The following is an 18,341-nucleotide window of genomic DNA, read 5'->3' on the forward strand; positions in this document are numbered from 1 at the left end:
AGTTGTTTGCGGAGGGTTGTTTGGGAGATATTATATACGCGAGCTGCTTCGCGAATACTGGAGATTTCCGATTTTTCAAAGCAGAAATCGCTAGAAGAGCCCTCCCCTCTTTCTCTTTCGAATGTTTTGAAATTTGAGGTGCTTTTGGAGGCATGGTAGATGGTTGAATTAAGGCAAGACAACGCGTAGATTTTTGATGAGGTGCGCCGCTCGCTTACCGAATATGTTAACTAACTTATTGGGATAGGGCAGTTGGCCTAGAAAAGCATGTAGGTAGTTTTCCTCATCTGTCTTGGTGTGCTGTTTCCTTTGCTATTCACTTTTCGTCGCTTCTTCGGTCTGGAATACACTAAACAGAGTCCTACAAGAATAAATGTACAATGTGAGGGCAGCTGCAGCACAGAGAAAACTTTCCATTCACTAAACTTTCCTCATTAAGGAAAGCGACGACAGTCTTACAATTTCATCTACTGATTCACTCTCGGTCGTGTCATTATTACTCACCACATCGAATCTGTAATCTCTTCTCTACATCGAGGACTGATCTACTACAGAACCAACCAGCCCATAGAGAAACCAGTCAGTCAAGATGTCGACTCTCGGTAGAGTATACCCATTCATCTCCCAACACTTCAACCTCACATCTGACAAGTCTAGACACCGAGTCCGCAGCGCCTCAGTTCCAATCACGCCTCCTCAGCCTACCCTGGGAGCTGCGTAACATGATCTGGTAAGCCATGCTCGATGATCCCTTCCTTCTGCATACCATCCCCTACGATTTGGAAAGCGCAGACCACATCACTACTACGCGTGCCATCCATTCATTCCCTTCGTACCTCGAGACCACCTGCAACAGCTTCCACACTGAACCTGCCCACGAGCCTCACAGCAACATCGAACCTGCCAAACACCCTGCCCCCTCGCCCGTCGGCGCACTGAGTTGGCTGCGCAGTTGTCGCCTGATCTACACTGAAGCGAAGCCGCTCCTGGCCAATAACGTGTCCTTACATATCTGCGATAAAGTCACCCTGGGAGCTGCATTTGGCGGTCGAACGCCCTCGCTACCTCTCTCGCAGATTCGGTCGCTGGACTTCTGCGCCAGACTGGAGGTAAACTAGGATTTGAAAGACGGCTTTCATTACAGAACATCTTGGTCTGACCCTGACAAACACTCGACGATGCAAGGAAAGTACGAGGAGTACAAGCGCCACCTCGAGAGGTTAAACGGACTGAGTGATACGTATTTGCGTCTCAACTACACCCATCTCCCGAGCCTGCAAACTGTCACGCTATTCGTCAGCTTCGAATGCGTCCCCTTTCAAGGAAATGACCCCGCAGAGTTGGATCGACCCGGACAGTCAGCGTGGAGACTACAATTGAAAGGCGGGGGCTGGCTTGGCAGCTTCCGTCCTTATACGCTGTTTCATGTCTTTCGTGGCTCTGTGCCGGTGCCGAACGTGAGATTCGATCTGGCTGGTATAAGGCATAATCCGTGGAATCTGTGTCCAAATGTCGGCGATCAGTGCTGGTGTCGGGGGAAGAGCATCGACGCGGATAGTGTGCCGTGGGAGAAGACGAGTACGAGCATTATAGAGGTGTGGAAGTATCTGGGAGAGAGGGGTTAGCGAATGTAGCCATTGAGAGGACTGAGCGGGTTGGCTTTGCTTCTTGCCTGATGAAGACATGAGAATATGTACTTGGAATTTTCTTTGGTTTATTTAAGATTCCCTACCTACCGAACAAAAAGACTAGGCGGCGTCAGAAATCTCTATCCTGCGTTCGACAGAAATCTTGACGATGACTCTTATGTCAAGGTGCGCTTTCTCGATTAGATCATGGGTGATACTCAATGGATTGTTCTCCCCGTCGCTTGATCACCTACCTAGTAACTATCAATAATCGATTGATGCTGATTAAAAGAACAGAGAATCAATGGGATGCCAAACCTATACCTATACATAGAGGCAGGCTCTGGACATTCCAGAATAGCCGTCACCTTACATTTTATGAGATACAGATCATCCCGCAGGTCCCACAGCACAAATGGGCACCAAAGAAGGCACAGAATTACATATCACTTAGGGGGTTCTCATCTAGGATACATTGGTGATATGTTTGTTTAAAAACTGGCCCCAAGTCCCCAACAAGATTGGATACAGCGTCCATCCGACCTTCTGGCTACTTACATTATCAAGGCCCTAGAGTCAGAAAGACTAACCCGGAGCAAAATTCAGATCGTACCTGACACAGAGACAAGACCAGGCCCTCAAGACAAGTTTCAAACCCTCACAGTGCTCAACCCCTAATTTCATGACAGCTCGCAAGTCGTTAGTCTTTCGTTGGATGGGAATTATTCCATGTTGAACTCGATTGTTATGGGCAGAAAAAGAATGCCGTGGGTTCATCCGAATCGGAGTTCTCCACTACGAAAGCTTACTATCATGACTCAGCGTGCGGTTGACTTGTTTCGGGGACCATCCAGTCCGACAACAACATCGACAAAAGCGCCCATTCCACATTTCAAGTCTAACCACTTAACTCTGCTCTCTCGTCATCTTCCTGTTTCCAACCAGAGCTTTTCACGAGATAAAATCTTGTCGAGAGGATGTCGAAAGATCTCACTTTCGAGGCAGTTCGCCTACCCACCGTCGCTGAGATCGAGGCCGCGACAGAAGTCCTGAGCGCGGCAGACACATCCGCCAAAGTCGTCCGGGTAAACAAGGATTTCGCTGTGAAAATGGGGCATAATGTAACCATAATTGAGGCTGAAAACATGAAGTATCTCGCAGAGAATAGCAAAGTGCCAGTTCCCAAAGTCCACGCCGCCTTCAAGGACCCCGACACTAACAAAACCTATATCATTATGCAATATATCCCGGGTGATACTCTCCAAAGCTTATTGCCATCCCTCAGCAAGACTGAAAAAGCGACGATATGCAGCCTGGTCAAAGCTGCAGTCGCTGAACTACGGAGTATACCGCCACCAGATTACTTCGGAATGCTGAATCGCCATCCTTACCTTGACGGGGTGTTCTGGACTGAAGGTCTAGATCCTCGGATATCAGGGCCTTTCGAAAATCAGGAAGAAATGAACCTTGCAATCATCGAGAAACTGCGCCAGACAGGATCAGACCAGTATATCCGATTATTGCGGAATATGATTGACCGGACTTTGAACGGCCACCGCAACGTTTTCACTCACGGTGATCTTCAACCGAAGAATATAATGGTTGAAAGGCTCGGGGATAGTGAAGGGCATCTGGACTATAGGATCAGTTTACTGGACTGGGAAAGCGCTGGGTGGTATGACGAGTCCTGGGATTTTTGTAACGCTACAATCGCCTGTACGTTCAAGCCCGACTGGCTTGAACTTGTGCCCGATATACTGGACCAGTACCCGATGGAATTCCTCATGATGCAGGTGGTGTATTCCTCTGTGTATTACTAGGTAGATGGATTACGTCTATGTTTAGTTGTACAGCTGGCATCCTTTTTGTAGCTCCCATAATGTCCCCTTATCCTTTCAGCCAATTCTATCAGGGAATATACTGTCTGACTCTCGAGCTTGTGGTTTCTTCAATTTATGTGTAAAACAAACATATTTTCTACTCCTCCTATCCAAAAGTATGCAGGTGCTTTTTATCTTTTTTCTGGATTTCATTGTTTACTAGTGATCATAAAGAGATTTTCTATCTATATAGAATCCAAGGGAATCTTCCTACATATTCGCGGAAGACTCACCTTGTTCTGCCCTGTTCGTTCCGATTATCATATAAAAAAGCTATACATATATCTCTCCTTTGGCCCTCTCATTGTTAGATCACCACCCTGATTTACCAGTTGTTCTCATTTGTGTTCGGTGCGTCCTGGCTACTTCTATCAAAGAAAGAATATCGGGAGCTACGGGAGCCATCTCTCCGGCTTCGTTACCTGCCATGGCAAACCCAAACGCCCACGAAAAGCCAGCCAGGCATGATCCCAGTGTGTTTCGCTCTTCGCCTTTCCAATTTCTGGTAGGTCAAAACCGTACTCCTTTTTTCATCCATTTCCAACTTCTTCGGACCGCGTCACCTGCACTGCATGCATTGATGAATAACGATGGAATGAAGGAGTCTCGTGAAGGCGTTGCAGTACTAGAAGATGTTGAGCATGAAGTCTTCGAGGCATTCTGCCACTATGCTTACACAGGATTCATCCACCATCCAGTGACTGTTCCACAGACTGGTAATCTAGACAAACTAGGTGACTCGACAATGGAAGATGACGAAGACGAAACTGACCAGGATAGCGCGAGTGAGATGGGCGATGACAATGAAAACGACAAGAACGAGCAGGAAACCAGACCGATTTTCAGTTTGCGGGTTCTAAAGTTTTATGCTCAGCTGTACATCTTTGCAACCAAGTACCTTTACGAGGAACTCCGGGAGTGCGCTCGCCACTATATATGGGAGATTCTGGAAGAAGATGTTAATCACCGTAAAAACGCGCCTGATTATTTAGACTTTCTAAATTATGTCTTTGCACACACGTCGTGCACCGAACCTGGTGGAAGCTCGCTGCTGCGGTTTACAGTTGTCAGTTTCATTTCTGATTACCTGACCTATGCTGACGACGAAGTACCTTTCGAGGAGCTCTTTCTATCCGGGGGAGAGATTACTCGTGATGTGGTATATAGTTTGCTAGAATCTGTAAATGACACTAGGAAAAAGACTGGGTGTAGGTAATGGAAGAATATGCGATCTACGTCTTTCTCCCCTTTGGTTTTTACTGACTTATTTTCTGTTTTCGTAATAAGCAAAAAGGACACTTGTTTTGAATAAGATATTTTGAAACTTTTCCCCCTTCTCTCTTAATGTCTTCTTTCAGTGATACTTTGGGAGTAATTACAAAATTAAGACATGAGCATGATATATGCCTATTCGATACCTGTAGTTGTAGCTCTGACAAACGTCTGCCTGAATAATACCTCATGAGGTCGTACATTGACATACTGTTAGGACATGTTTCATGGATATGAATAAATCTTGTTTGATAGAATTTTTCATGTTATGTTCCTCTAGGGCTAGAGTAAATTCTACGTTAGGCAAACTCAGCACTGCCGACTTGTTTTGACTGCCTTCAATCTCTCATTCACTACTTTATCAGGCAACCTGCCAAATCAATTAGCCACTGCAGGAATGTTCCACACCTTTTGTCCTTTCAAATCCCATTGATGTGGATTTCGTCCACTTCATGATTTGGTCATCATTTACCTGCTCCTTCATACGATATATCTACATCACTTTTACCCATTATCCGCCACTTCAAAACTTGAATTCCTCACATTCTCACCTGCCTGTCGAAGATGTCCCCGAAAAAGTCAGCCTCGTCTGATAAATCTGCCTCAACCCTCAACAAGAATACAAAAAAGCGTGCTCTACCAGCAAGCGAAATGCCATCGAAAAGAAGAGCCACCCAGACGGCCAGCTTTGATTCGTTCGTTCTTCGCTCAATAAAATAACAAAGAAAATGCTCTATTTTGCTAACCTTTTCAAGTGTCCTTAGGTCCCCTCAATTTAGGTTTCGCGTCGGAAAAGACCTGACTGAATACACAATCCATATAAAAACTTTTGGAAGTATTTCGTCCCCCCTAGGAGCGCTCATGAAAAACGGACAAATGAAAGAATCGTGCACTGGTGTCGCCGATCTTGAAGACGTTCAGCCAGATATCTTTGTGGCATTCTGCGAGTTTGCGTATCATGGCACGTACAATACTCCGAGCCTCGTCGATGAGCCTGATGACGAGAAGGGCCAGCTACTCGACATTTGTAACAGCAACCCGCCTTGCAGTCTTCGTACTGGGGGTTACTATAACTCATGCGCACGGAGTTCAATGGAGATTTGTTTCGGAAGATTGAAATATCAAACGCAGCCCGTGCCAACAACACACTCGCCCGACTTGCTTTTCCACGCTGAGCTTTATGTCTTCGCCACCAAATATCTCGTGGAGCCTTTGCGCCAGCTCTGTGTCAGCTCCCTGTATCGCGATCTAGTTGCGGCTCGGGAACAGAAAAAGCCGGTCAGACTGATTCTCGATCTATTAGCGTACACTTACGCGCATACCAGCACTGTGGAGCCGGCCGGAGTGTCACCACTTCGCGAGTTGGTTACTCTCTTTGTTGCTGGTAATGCGAATTTGTTGTATCAAGAGGAACGTTTCAAAGAAATTTTGAGAGACAACAGCGAGTTTGGTCTGGTGCTCATCCAACTTCTCTGTCAAGTGTGAGCCAATTGGGGTTGAATAATTTGAGGGTCTTGATGTATCAAGCTTTTATGCCGGCGAAGTTCAAGGGTTGTATCTAAATCAATCAAGTGATGTTTGAATAACACACGAGCTTCCTTGAACAGTCTCTGTAAGTTGATATTCTTTGCCGAGTTTACCAATTTTCTTAGCATATATGATTATGCGCAGACCAATTCGGCACGTACTTTATGATGGACTTTACAATTTGCTCCGTCCGGCACTAATCCGTTTACGGAAGCCCCATTACAAATCGCCGATGATGGCCCATCAACAACTGCCAACGCCTGCAGACGTCAACACAACACAGCATGGCTTCAGATCAAGTCTCCATACTGAGCTGCCCCCTGTGCGGCAAGGCTTTTGAGAGATGTAAGTGCTCGCTCTCGCCTGGCCCTCGCCGGGTTCCGTACGCATGCCCACGCTAGGGTGGAGCCACGACTATGCATACCTTAGCCCTGGACAAACATGTCGTCCATCTAACATACCATGCTCGCCATGTACAGCATCGACTCTGAAAAGACACGGCTATTACTGTCGAACTCGAAACGGCGTTCAACCCCCTCGTGCGCGGGCCTGCGTGTCCTGTGTGAGCACGAAAACGAGATGCGACAACGCAAGGCCTGCTTGCTCGAGATGCAGCACCAAAGGCCTCCATTGTCGGTATCCTGCGAGAGCAATCCGCGCCGCTGAGATGAATCGCACTCGCATGCCGTCGACAACTGAACAACAACAGCCTGCGCCTGCGTTTGATCCCATGCCCTCCTCCATCGCCCAGGCCAGCGCTCTTCTCGACTTGGCCAGCGATATCGACGGCGTCGCGTACGGCCCCGCGTTGTCATCATGGCCGCCTCAGGAAACACTTGGATTTGATCCGTGCTTTGGCGCCTGGGATGATACCGATTGGCAATTTCTTCTATCCTCGCCGGCGGTCGCCAATACCGGGTTGTACTCTTCGTCATTCTCGCAAACCACGGGGGCAGACAGCGAGACCCCATCATCCTCGTCTGACAACCGGCTCGACCCCCAGGGCGTGACCACCGCTGAGTCCCAGATACCGAGACTGCCGACCTACGACATGCCGTCCATTCTCCGCCGCCAGCACGCCGACGCGGGCACGGAGCGCGTCTCGCAGATCATACTGCAGACGCTCAAGTCCTATCCGCTGATGATGATTCGCCAGAAGTCCCCTCCGCCGTTTCTCCATCCCTCCCTGCTCGCAGCCAGCACGCCCGACGAGACAGCCGACAGCCTTGAGCCGTGGCACAACTGCATGAACCTAGTGTACATGGCCAATAGTAAAATCAAGGGCAGTCGCAGATTGTTCTGGAGAAACGTCCAGGCCGAGTGTGAGCGCTTTTGCCAACGCGTACGTCCCTGTCTAGTTTCCATTGTGGCTCCATTTTTTTGAGACTGACGGACAGGCAATCACAGTATTTCGAGCTCGACAGGTGGGAGCTCCTTGCCACGATGCAGGCATTGGCTATATATGTCATAATGAGAATAGACGAAACAACAGAAGAGAGCCAGCAAGACGCCGAGATTGACGGGCTGCTGCTCAGAGCTGTCACGGTGCGCCACGTTTGAGCAGTCTACTACCCGGTCTTCCATTCGTCTGCTAATACACGCAACAGGCCGTCGCTATTCAGTTCTTGGCCGTTGATTTTAGGTCCAGCTCGTGCTCGACGCCCCATACTGCCTGGAAAAACTGGATTCTGGAAGAGTCAGGACGACGGTAGGCCAGCCTGCTCTCTGATAAGCCGCAGCAGCAGCAAAATCAAGATTCAGTAAAGTGTGTATTAGCTGACTCGTCCATGCAGACTCTGTGTCTTGTTCAAAGTCATCAGCATGCTCGTGTCGTTCGAGCCGGCCAAGATGTGTAAAGCCGTAGGCGACGTCATCCTGGCTCCTCTGCCCGCCCAGAAGCAGCTGTGGGAAGCACCAGACTACAAAGTCTGGAAGCGCGACGGCGAGACGGAGTCGGGCGCGCAGATGGAATTTGGGTTGACCAAGAACGGCCAACTGGTCAGGCTCGGCGGAGACGCTGCGGCGACAGCAGCGATTACACGCGGCGACGACATCACCATCGAGTGGAACGAGTGGTGTTCGGGCATGGATGGCATTGGTAATCTCGTTATGCTTGCTGCGTCTATGATGCAGCAATTCTAGATGACCGTTTATCTTATCTTATTTCCTTTGTTTCTACATGCCAAAAGGCGCAATGACCAACAGGCCATTCAGTAAACGTACTATATAGCAAGTTCCTCAATGAACGGTCCTGCGACCAGCACCCAGACACTACCCCGGCCTAATACACTACCTTGTCCCCAAGACAGAGGTTCCTACTCCGGTTGACCGCGGGAGCAACGCTAACTTCCACACAGACGCATATGTTTATTTTTTGCGCAATGTCTTGCACAACCACTACAAGAGGAGCCTCATCATCTTGCGCCAGCTGGCCGAGGTCATGGGTCCTACCTCGCGCCTCCTGATCGGAGAGATGATGCTGCCCGGCACCGCCGCCGCTGGCTCGGTTCTGATGCCCTTTCCCATGGACCTCAACATGTTTATGGAGGGCCGGGCATATAACGCATATAATAGAGGTCCTTATCAACGACGTTGAGTAAATCGGTCTACTTTGTTAAATCGTCGGTTGACTAATACTACACGGAACTCCGTGAACACGCTAATCGCCCGGCCGCATAGTAACAGAGAAGCTAGCAACGCCACAGATATGCCGATGGACGCTCCCCTATACCTCTTCTTTGTTCTTTTCAGCCAGTTGATCAATAGCTGCCCGTAATCCAGGCGAATTGAACCGAGAATATCGGACAACGCAAACGATCCAAAGTGGCCCTCCCATCTCGGTGGCTCTGTCAGTCTTCTGGTGCAACTAACAGCCGGGTCATGTTGCTCTCGCCGTGACTACTGGTACCTCAAGGCATTTTTCGCACGTTTGCTTGATTTGTAAGGCTGTATCAGAATTGCTGCCTCCGAGGCTTAATCAGCTCGAGTTTGTGAGCGATTAATCAGGCTATGGAAAACACTAGAGAGGATATAATACTCGCAGGTGTCAGGGACTACCTCAATCCAACCATCGCTACCCTTCGTTATTGTCACCCCTAATCCGAGAGGTGTCCAACTGCAGTCCGAAAATATGGTCGCACCGCAGCATACCGAGGGCACGGCGGCGGCCGAGGCCAGCGTAGGGCCGCACTTCGAGACGACCTCGCAAAGCCTCGCGGAGAAGACATCACCCCAGGACATCACCGACATTCAGTCCTCCGTGGACACGGGCGCCGGCGTCGTCGATGAGTACCCCCACGGCATTCGACTCATTCTTCTGGCCGGCGCGTCCATCATGGGCGTGTTCCTCATCTCGCTGGACCAGGTAGGCAGTTTTCTTTACTACCAAGTCTCTTCCTGGACAAAGCTAATCGAGTTTCTAGACAATTGTCGGTACCGCGATCCCGAAGATCACCGCCGAGTTTGATGGTCTCAAAGACGTATCCTGGTACTCCGCGGCCTACTTCATGACCTTTGGCGGCCTCGAGGCATCGTGGGGCAAGGCCTTCAAATACTTTGACATAAAATGGACGTTTATTGCATCGCTCACGATCTTCGAGATTGGCAGCCTCATCTGCGGCGTCGCGCCGTCGTCTGTCGCCTTGATCATCGGGCGTGCCATTGCTGGAATCGGCGCCGCTGGCATCTCCGTCGGCGGAACAAGCATTGTGGCCTTTAGCGTCCCGCCCAAGACGCGACCGATTCTCATGGGGATCATCGGACTGATGTACGGGCTGAGCTCCGTGCTTGGGCCGTTGATTGGCGGCGCCTTTACGGAAAATGCCACCTGGCGATGGTGCTTCTACATCAACCTTCCCGTCGGGGCCCTCGGCACGGCCATCGTCGTCATCTTCTTTCACCTCCCGGCCGCGGTCAAACGCCGCCAATCAGTCTCGGCCAGAAGGTGCTTCACCTGGATCCCGTCGGGGTGTGTCTTACCATGGCGGCCATCATATGCTTCGTGCTGGGCTTGCAGTATGGCGGAGTCGAATATCCTTGGCGCAGTAGCCAGGTGATTGGTCTTTTGGTCGGCTTTGGAGTGCTCACGGTTGCCCTGATTCTCTGGTCCATGTGGCTGGGCGAGTATGCCATGATGATTCCGCGGCTCTTCAAGAAGCGCGGGCTCTGGAGCGTCTGCCCCTACCAGTTCTTCTTCCTCGGCGATCTACTCCTTCTCCTGTACTACCTTCCCATCTACTTTCAGTCTGTCAAGGGTGCCAGCCCCATTCAGTCTGGCGTCGATAATCTGCCCATTGTCATCGCAGTTGCCATCTTCGCTGTCCTAGGTGGCGTCTTCGTGACCACGACAGGCCTCCCGGCACCGGCCATGTTTGTCGGCGCGTTGCTCGGGACTGTTGGCTGCGGCCTCTTTTACACGCTTGAGATTGACACGCCGAGTGCAAAGTGGATAAGCTACCAAATACTCACCGGATCTGCCATAGCATTTTCGGTTCAGAACGGCCTAAACATTGCGCAGGCCAGTGTCGACCCAGAAGATCTGCCAGCCATAACAGCTTGCCTTTATTGTAAGTACCTGCTTCGCCGCCGTTTATCCCGGGCACGCCAATAAACTAACACGTGGTACAGTCTTCCAGACAGTCGGAGGTGCATTCACCGTCTCCTCCGGCCAGGCGGCCTTTGTAAACCAGATGCTGGCAAAGCTCGCTTCATCTGCGCCCGGCGTTGCCGGACAGAAAGTCATTAACGCGGGCGCTTCAGACTTGCGCAACGTCTTTTCTCCGGAGGACCTGTCTGGTGTGCTGGTAGCTTACATGCACGGACTGAAGGCGACGTTTGCCCTTTCCATTGCCTTTTGCGCTATTGCCCTGGTTGCTACCTTGTTTGTTCCTTGGAAGCGGCTTGCAACGCATGCACCTGAGGATAAGGAGGAGGGTGAACAGGGCTAGATAGTTCAAGTCTAATAATCATCGTAAATTGGCCGGTTGTATCCTTGACTATAGCACAGTGACTCTCCCGCCACAACACAGCCAGAGTGGTCATGGTTTGCAGCACTGCTAGAGGATATTTGAGGGTTTGAATAGGACGCTCCGAGCAGAGTTGAAAGTGAGGGCTATTATGAGCGTAGTAATTCATCGGCGGCCTGTGTGATTTCTATAACTGTATATTTTCCTTAGCCGCAGCCCTTATTAGACCGTTTAAAGCGATCAATTCTTCTAGATACTAATCTCTTTGCCTTCTAGATTTCGGTCCTGTCAAAGCGACCGTAACGGAACGTGGTCGTCTAGTCTATCTTAACTGGCTATGAACGGAGAAATTGTCGCGACTTGCCCGAGCGTAGTAGAGAAATGTTCGCTTCTACTAGTATAACTGTATAATTACCCTTTCTAGGCGTACCTAATCCGTCTGAGCACTCTAGAAGTTTATCTTTGTAAAAGACGTCATCGGCCTAAGTGGGTTTGGGATCTTTTACCATCTCGAGTGTCGCAATAGAAACTAACTTATCTACCTAGCTATATAGCCGATGTCTGTATCTCTTCTAGATTAAAGGTACTCTATTTCAGGTTTACTATTATATTGCATCCTGTTAGAGCCTACAAGCCCTCGTATAATCACAAACCACCAAGCATTAATACATGTCAATTTATTTATATATCGACAAAGCATGACGGTATTTTGTGTTGTGTTAGGGGAGCAATAGTCTCCAAACTTCGAAGAACATTGTAGAAAGAAGGTACATATAAGTACATATATATATATATGAAAGCAGCACAATTTTGATTACTCAAGCTTCATATCTCCATCCTCGCTTTAACCAGCGTGGGCACCACTTAAGCCAATCCCGAGGTTAAGAAGGTCCACAGTATAGGTGCTGTCTGAATCAAGTATGTCACGCATTCGGCTGTCTGTCATATACCAGCACCAGTTGATATAGCAACATTCGACAGACAAACAGATGGACGCCGATATTGAAGTCGTGATTCTCACTCCTCGGCTCCGACTGCCGCGATATATCTGTACTGCATACGAAGTATTGTCAATGTGACTAGATCCACCAGACCAGGATAGGACTCCGGCGCAAACATGCATTAAGACCGTTAGAACTGCTTTCTGTGCATTTGATTGGGCATAGACGGTAGGTGAATAGTATCATGTATGGGTACACTGCTCATACATCGTATGTACACTTACAGTAGTTAATGATCTGAAGAAATATACATAGCTAATGACCAAAAAACCCCAAACACCGAATCCCTCGCTAACCAAGTCCCGCCCCACGAGACTGGGCTTGACAGGTTGGAATTCCGTTGAAACTCCCCCAGCCCGTCAGTCTCAACGCCAAGTGCCACTTCCAACTGTCACACCCCTCGGACCCTGAAGATCTGAAACGCCGGAAAAAAGGGGCAAGGAGGGATTGGGTTTGGGGGAGGGGCAAGATTACGATCCCGGATCCAGGGTCCAAAAATTTGCTAACTTTCAGGTTGAAACTCCAACTCTAACGGGCCAACATCTTCAGAATCCGGATCCATTCATTAGAAAAATTTCCGGTGTTTACTTAGCGTGTTTCAGCACATCTACTTCTGGTCCATTCATGTCATAGTCTGGGTGTGTGCAGTTGTGACTTGCAGAGTCCACTGCTACTCTTACTCTTGGCGTTGGGATGACGTTTCAGGTCGAGATTCACAAGCGCATAATCTCAAGGAAGTTAGATGATTGTTGTGTTTGAGATGACCGAGGTAAGCTCGGTGTTAGTTGGAACTGTTGCTGCGCTGGGGTGCATGTTTCACATCATTTATTTATATGCAAGGCTCTCGCATCCTTCAGGAATCCTGCGGGATTGGAAAAGGAACAAGAATGCCTGGATGCTACTCTACAGATAAGATCTATTTATGCTACCATCGGCTCTGCCCGATCATATTGAGGATCGCCAACCCGGTTAAGGTTGCATTGGTTTGCACTGTCATAAGTCTGGGGAGATTGTGGAGATTGTTTAGCCTGATGGAGAGGCATGCTGGAATCTAATGAACGAAGTTCTACATGGAATGAACACTACTCGGGCCATGGATAGGAAAATATAGTTCGATTGATAACCATCAACATGATATATAGATAGTTCACTGATCACTGATCAAGCATAACGAGACATATGAAATCGCGAGGGTAGTCTGTGGAAGAAGCCCGGGGTATTTATTTAAAGCATTGATGAACGTGAGGAAATCCAGAAGAAAAGAAAATCAAGGAAAGGCAGGCTACTCGAGCCTAATATGGCAGCCATCATAGATGATGTACTGATATGGGGTATGTTTCTGCAGCCTCTATTCCTGTCTTGCATCCAGTTACTCCTGGCAACCGGGCGGGGAGGCAACTAGAGAAGATAAGGAAAGAGGAACACGAGCGTACAGGCTGCAGAAGCCAAACTCAAGAATCCACCCGTGCCAGACGAGCGGGGTCCAACCTTCAAAGTCATTGTATTTGGCCATCTCGATTGTTGAGTCGTTGAGTGCCGTTCTTTGTCCATAGCCATCGGTCGCAGTTACTTCATTGCGCCCGATCCAGCTGACCCGACACGGGTTGTGACGGTCGGGATTTGACCATCGTCGCTCATTCGCCGGCATCGACTCATGGCCGAGGAATATGGATCTCGAGAAATCGAAGAATCGGTTTGTGCGCGGGTTGTGGAATTGTTGCGAGTGGATCGAGGGATCGAGTCGGTGAAGACGGTGGGTGGGGCGATAAGGATTCCCACCATCGCGGCTGCTGATTGCGACGGCGGGACAGAGTCCAGGACTAGAGAGGACAATAGTAGCTGGGGTCGAAGGGATGATTATTGCCAGGTTTGGTGATTGGGTTCGAAACTGGCGACCGGCCGTGAATTAGTTGACATAGACCAGGACCGCAAACGAGATCAGGCAGAAGCAGAGCGGAATGTAGACCTTGCGGTCCATGTCTGAATTCGGCGAAGTAGAACGAGAGGCTTTCGAGCGCGAGGAAGACTTGGAAGATTTGTGGACCATATTCTGTGGTGGATGACAGCTAGTTGTGTTGTTGGAAGGAAAGTACGCAGTAGGTGGTAGAGTGAGAGAAGAGAAGGAAGAGAAGAAGCCGACGAGGCGAGAAAAGGAGGGGATTCAACGAGGCGGGCGAAGATCACCCAACGGACGGGGAAGTCCCAACAACGCGGTGCGGGGAGGAGTCAGGTGATAGCCCGGACAAGGTTGATCCGAGCCGCGGACAATGCTGAGTCAGGAGTCACATGATTTTGTGGTTGATTCGTGGGTGCCTAAATTGTCAGGACGCAGCATCGGCACGAGACCTGCCGGATAGAGACTCTCAAGAGATCCTTTAGTCACTTTTCCCCTCTCCAACCCCCAAGAAACCAAGAAATTAGTTTTCGTTAATTTCTGCGCACACCGGACCTGGGGAAGATCCCAGCCCTCTCGCTCTTGGTTACATTGCATACTGCAGTCAATCCACCACGTTAAATTAAATCCTTGTCTCAGATGACTGCGGCCACGCAACCATGTTTCGCCGGCCATGCAGGTTCAGATTGCGATCAGACTCGCTGCAGGCGCGCCGGTTATTATTATCCGGTTGGGTCGCCATGATAAGCAGAACGCTCGCAGGCCTGCCAGAAATGCCTCGGAGTCCGTGGGTTTGCTCTCACTAGCAGACTAGCAAGTCTTAGTGCTGGTGCGCCCACCGGGTGGTTCGGGTCTTCCCACTCGACGGAGAGACCCATCTGCCATTTGCTCATGCAGCGAGAGTACGGAGTACCATTGACGTGATGGGATCTTTGTGAATTCTCATTCTCATTCTCATTCGGATTCGGGTTCGGATTCTTATCTACGTACTTACTTGCTCGGTAGACACGTCTTCGGTCGCATCGTATCGCGACTATCTTTGCTCGGCCTGTAGAATTCTCTCGTCCAACCATGTCACCGGGGCCAATTCTTCCGCGGTTGTGACCTTCCGTTCCGTACTGGTTTGTCCGAGCAAATAGTTTTTGGATCTGCCTGGATGTTCGGTTCCAACAGTCGGTGATCCAGAGACTCGAAGTAAGATCAATTCAGAAAAGAAAAAGCTGGATCGATGAGAATCTCGACTGCAAGCGGACCCGTGGTTCGGTCGGCCTTCCCATGCCTCTCGTTTGACTTCCGTCTTCGTCGGTCGGATTAGCCCTACTTTCTGGACTCCGTACGGCGTCTACCGCCCACATCATCACATCGTACTCCGTGGCTGACACCTCACGCTGACTGCCAACCGCTCCTGCAACACTTCTCTGACACGATCAGCAGCGGATCTGGTGCCCTTGGTTTGATCGTATCGTATCGCCTGTCGCCCGCCCGGTAAACAGTGGCAACGACTCGCTTGGCGTTGCGACCCTTTGATTTCTTGTCCCTTGGCCCCCTCCCAAGATCACCAACCTCCTTTCAAGGCGCACTCCATCCCGTGCCCCCGTTCCCTCCCTCGTTCTCCCTGGTAATGAAAGAACGAGTTAAGGAAGTCCGGTAAGACCGCGAGTACAATTCGTGTACGAGTGCGACGTCAACCGTGGACGGGAAAATAAATCACAATATTCCGCGTACGCAAGCGGACAAAGTCACCGCAAAAAGCACAAGCTTTGCTCGCTCGGGCTCCGCTGCCAGACAGCCAGACTCCCCCGTTGCGCGGTGCTGCCTTCCCCGGCCGCTCAGGTTCAATAAACGATCCTCATCGGTGGGGAGGTGAGTCTCCAGTCGCGGTCAAATCCCCCTATCAGGGTAGACGAGGGGTTCGCCATCAATGGGTCCAGTCCCCACCTTTTCTTTGGGGGCTCCACTGGATCGGTCGGCTGCTCTCTGACTTTAGGCTGGTCAATCATATTGTCTGACCACGCCAGGTCGTGACGACGCTGGCCTCTCAGCGCTCGGTTCCTGTCTGGATTAACTCTGCCAGGTTCAACCGGGGGGAGGTCCAACGACTGCGCCGCCAATGACACTCCTCTTGGGGCTGGAAAACTCTCCTTCTGCCCCATTATTTTTTTTATTATTTTCGTTTTCTTTTTCTTGTTTAATACTATTTTCTAGTGCAAGTGTTCAGGGGATGGTCCGGGTCTAGTCGCAAGTGATTAACGGGGTACCTGCCTTACCCAGCATATATTAATGTAACCCCATGTCACCGAGCGCCTTCCGTCCATTCACTCAACTTTCTTTCCCAAGCAACGAGGTCATTGTTACCTAGACTAGACGGTCCCTCTTATTGTTGTTGTTTGCTGCCCTTTTCTTTTGCAACTCTCATTCCACGGTTCAATTCTAGCTTCTGTGCAACGGTTGCTTGCTATTTATTCAAAGACTAGACCTCGTCCGTCTTTCTCGTTCCGGCTTTGATCGCCCACACTCGTTCTTGTGTAGAGCAGTGTTCATTAATTAGCCACCATGCATTTCAAATACGCCGCTCTGGCACTGTCCGCAGTGCTTCCTTTCTCCTCGGCGCAGACCTACTCGGACTGCAACCCTTTGAAGAGTGGGTTCTCCGCAATCGCTCCATATATCTTTACTACGAGGACTAATGTGCAACAGAGACCTGCGACCCCGTTAGCGGTCTGGATACGGGTTCATATACCGCCGACTTCACTACCGGCGAGAGTGCTCTCGACAAATGGAAGACCACCGGCGGTAAGGTCTCCTTTGGCTCGGACGGAGCCGAGTTCACCATCAACAAGAAGGGTGATGCTCCCACCATCGACACCAACTTCCACATCTTCTTCGGTAAGGTCGAGGTGACCATGAAGGCGGCGCCCGGAACCGGAGTTGTCAGCAGCATTGTCCTCGAGTCGGACGTCCTCGATGAGATCGACTGGGTAGGTTGACACCCCTCGATGCCCCTCGCAACCCCTCCCCCCTTATCCCTTTGCTCCTTGTCACATTGCATCATGCATGACACGAAGCTAACCCGATGGAATACAGGAAGCTCTCGGTGGAGACACCACTCAAATCCAGACCAACTACTTCGGCAAGGGCGACACCTCGTCCTATGACCGTGCCACCTTTGAGACCGTGGCTACTCCCCAGGAAACCTTCCACACTTACACGGTCGACTGGACCAAGGATCAGATGTCCTGGGCTATCGATGGTAACGTCGTGCGCACCGTCGCCTACAACGATGCCAAGGGCGGCACTCGCTTCCCCCAGACCCCCATGCGTCTGAGACTGGGTATCTGGGCCGGTGGTGACTCGGACAACGCCGAGGGCACCATCCAGTGGGCTGGTGGTGAGACCGACTACAGCGGCGCTCCCTACACCATGTACGTCAAGTCCGTCAAGGTCACCAACTACAACCCCGCCTCGTCCTACACCTACACCGACAACAGCGGCAGCTACGGCAGCATCAAGAAGGGCGACGCCAAGGTCTCCGAGTCGTCGAGCACCTCTTCCGAAGTCAGCAGCGCCGGCACCACCTTGACCACCAGCGTTTCTTCCGCTTCTACCAAGTCCGAGGCCGAGGCCGCTACCACCACTGCCGGTGCCACGACCACCGGTGGTTCTACCGCGACTGGTACTGGCGTCGGTGCCGCCTCTGCGACTGGCGCTGAGACTGCCTCCGAGTCTGGCGCTGGGGCTGCGTCCGAGACTGGCGCTGGCGCTGCCTCCCAGACTGGCGCCGCTGCCACCACCGGCAGCTCTGGTTCTGGATCGTCCTCCGGCACCTCGACCGGCTCTGCCGAACACGGCGGCGAGACTGGCGCTGGCCATGGCTCTGGCTCCGGCTCTGTCATCGGCTCGAGCCCTGCTGGCGGCGTCAGCCCCTCGGGCACCCCCTCTCCTTCCGGCTCCGTCTCTGGCGCCAGTCCTTCCCCTAGCCTGTTCCACGGAGCCGCTTCTCCTTCGACCGGCACTTCAATGGTCTTGGCCATTCTGGGTCTGATGACCGCCATGCTGCAGTTGTAAGGAATTTACGAGTGTGTCGCAGACGGTGAGGGGAGGAGAGTCTTAAGCCAAAACGTAATATTTTTGGGGAGTTTTGGCCGACCGTTTTCTTGTCTCTATTTTCAGGGAGA

The 18,341-nt window shown here is 50.7% G+C and overlaps 8 protein-coding genes across 8 annotated transcripts; all 8 read left to right on the forward strand.

The window, feature by feature from the left end:
• Nucleotides 1-491: 491 nt before the first annotated feature.
• On the forward strand, nt 492-1,118 carry LDX57_011893 (uncharacterized protein; the record flags this gene model as incomplete). The annotated part of the gene is made up of 2 exons (XM_046093635.1): nt 492-602; nt 658-1,118. The coding sequence occupies exon 2, from the start codon at nt 738-740 to the stop codon at nt 1,116-1,118; it is 381 nt and encodes a 126-aa protein (XP_045949613.1). The 5' UTR covers nt 492-602; nt 658-737.
• A 60-nt stretch (nt 1,119-1,178) lies between these two features.
• On the forward strand, nt 1,179-1,625 carry LDX57_011894 (uncharacterized protein; the record flags this gene model as incomplete). The annotated part of the gene is made up of 1 exon (XM_046093636.1): nt 1,179-1,625. One exon carries the CDS (start codon nt 1,179-1,181, stop codon nt 1,623-1,625), a length of 447 nt encoding a protein of 148 aa, XP_045949614.1.
• Nucleotides 1,626-2,494: 869 nt separating this feature from the next.
• Nucleotides 2,495-3,615, forward strand: LDX57_011895 (phosphotransferase family protein). The gene has a single exon (XM_046093637.1). The coding sequence runs from the start codon at nt 2,606-2,608 to the stop codon at nt 3,446-3,448; it is 843 nt and encodes a 280-aa protein (XP_045949615.1). The 5' UTR covers nt 2,495-2,605; the 3' UTR covers nt 3,449-3,615.
• A 638-nt stretch (nt 3,616-4,253) lies between these two features.
• LDX57_011896 (uncharacterized protein) lies at nt 4,254-4,724 on the forward strand (the record flags this gene model as incomplete). The annotated part of the gene is made up of 1 exon (XM_046093638.1): nt 4,254-4,724. The coding sequence occupies one exon, from the start codon at nt 4,254-4,256 to the stop codon at nt 4,722-4,724; it is 471 nt and encodes a 156-aa protein (XP_045949616.1).
• Nucleotides 4,725-5,641: 917 nt separating this feature from the next.
• Nucleotides 5,642-6,265, forward strand: LDX57_011897 (uncharacterized protein; the record flags this gene model as incomplete). Its single annotated transcript, XM_046093639.1, has 1 exon — nt 5,642-6,265. One exon carries the CDS (start codon nt 5,642-5,644, stop codon nt 6,263-6,265), a length of 624 nt encoding a protein of 207 aa, XP_045949617.1.
• Nucleotides 6,266-6,591: 326 nt separating this feature from the next.
• Nucleotides 6,592-8,449, forward strand: LDX57_011898 (uncharacterized protein; the record flags this gene model as incomplete). Its single annotated transcript, XM_046093640.1, has 5 exons — nt 6,592-6,652; nt 6,787-7,649; nt 7,715-7,852; nt 7,915-8,015; nt 8,101-8,449. 5 exons carry the CDS (start codon nt 6,592-6,594, stop codon nt 8,447-8,449), a joined length of 1,512 nt encoding a protein of 503 aa, XP_045949618.1.
• Nucleotides 8,450-9,437: 988 nt separating this feature from the next.
• On the forward strand, nt 9,438-11,253 carry LDX57_011899 (MDR family MFS transporter; the record flags this gene model as incomplete). The annotated part of the gene is made up of 4 exons (XM_046093641.1): nt 9,438-9,671; nt 9,730-10,274; nt 10,352-10,872; nt 10,934-11,253. The coding sequence occupies 4 exons, from the start codon at nt 9,438-9,440 to the stop codon at nt 11,251-11,253; spliced, it is 1,620 nt and encodes a 539-aa protein (XP_045949619.1).
• A 5,466-nt stretch (nt 11,254-16,719) lies between these two features.
• Nucleotides 16,720-18,231, forward strand: CRH1_2 (glycoside hydrolase family 16 protein; the record flags this gene model as incomplete). The annotated part of the gene is made up of 3 exons (XM_046093642.1): nt 16,720-16,807; nt 16,864-17,144; nt 17,251-18,231. The coding sequence occupies 3 exons, from the start codon at nt 16,720-16,722 to the stop codon at nt 18,229-18,231; spliced, it is 1,350 nt and encodes a 449-aa protein (XP_045949620.1).
• Nucleotides 18,232-18,341: the final 110 nt, after the last annotated feature.

This window comes from Aspergillus melleus, assembly GCF_016097325.1.
Source record: "Aspergillus melleus strain CBS 546.65 chromosome Unknown contig7, whole genome shotgun sequence".
Classification (NCBI taxonomy): Eukaryota; Fungi; Ascomycota; class Eurotiomycetes; order Eurotiales; family Aspergillaceae; genus Aspergillus; species Aspergillus melleus.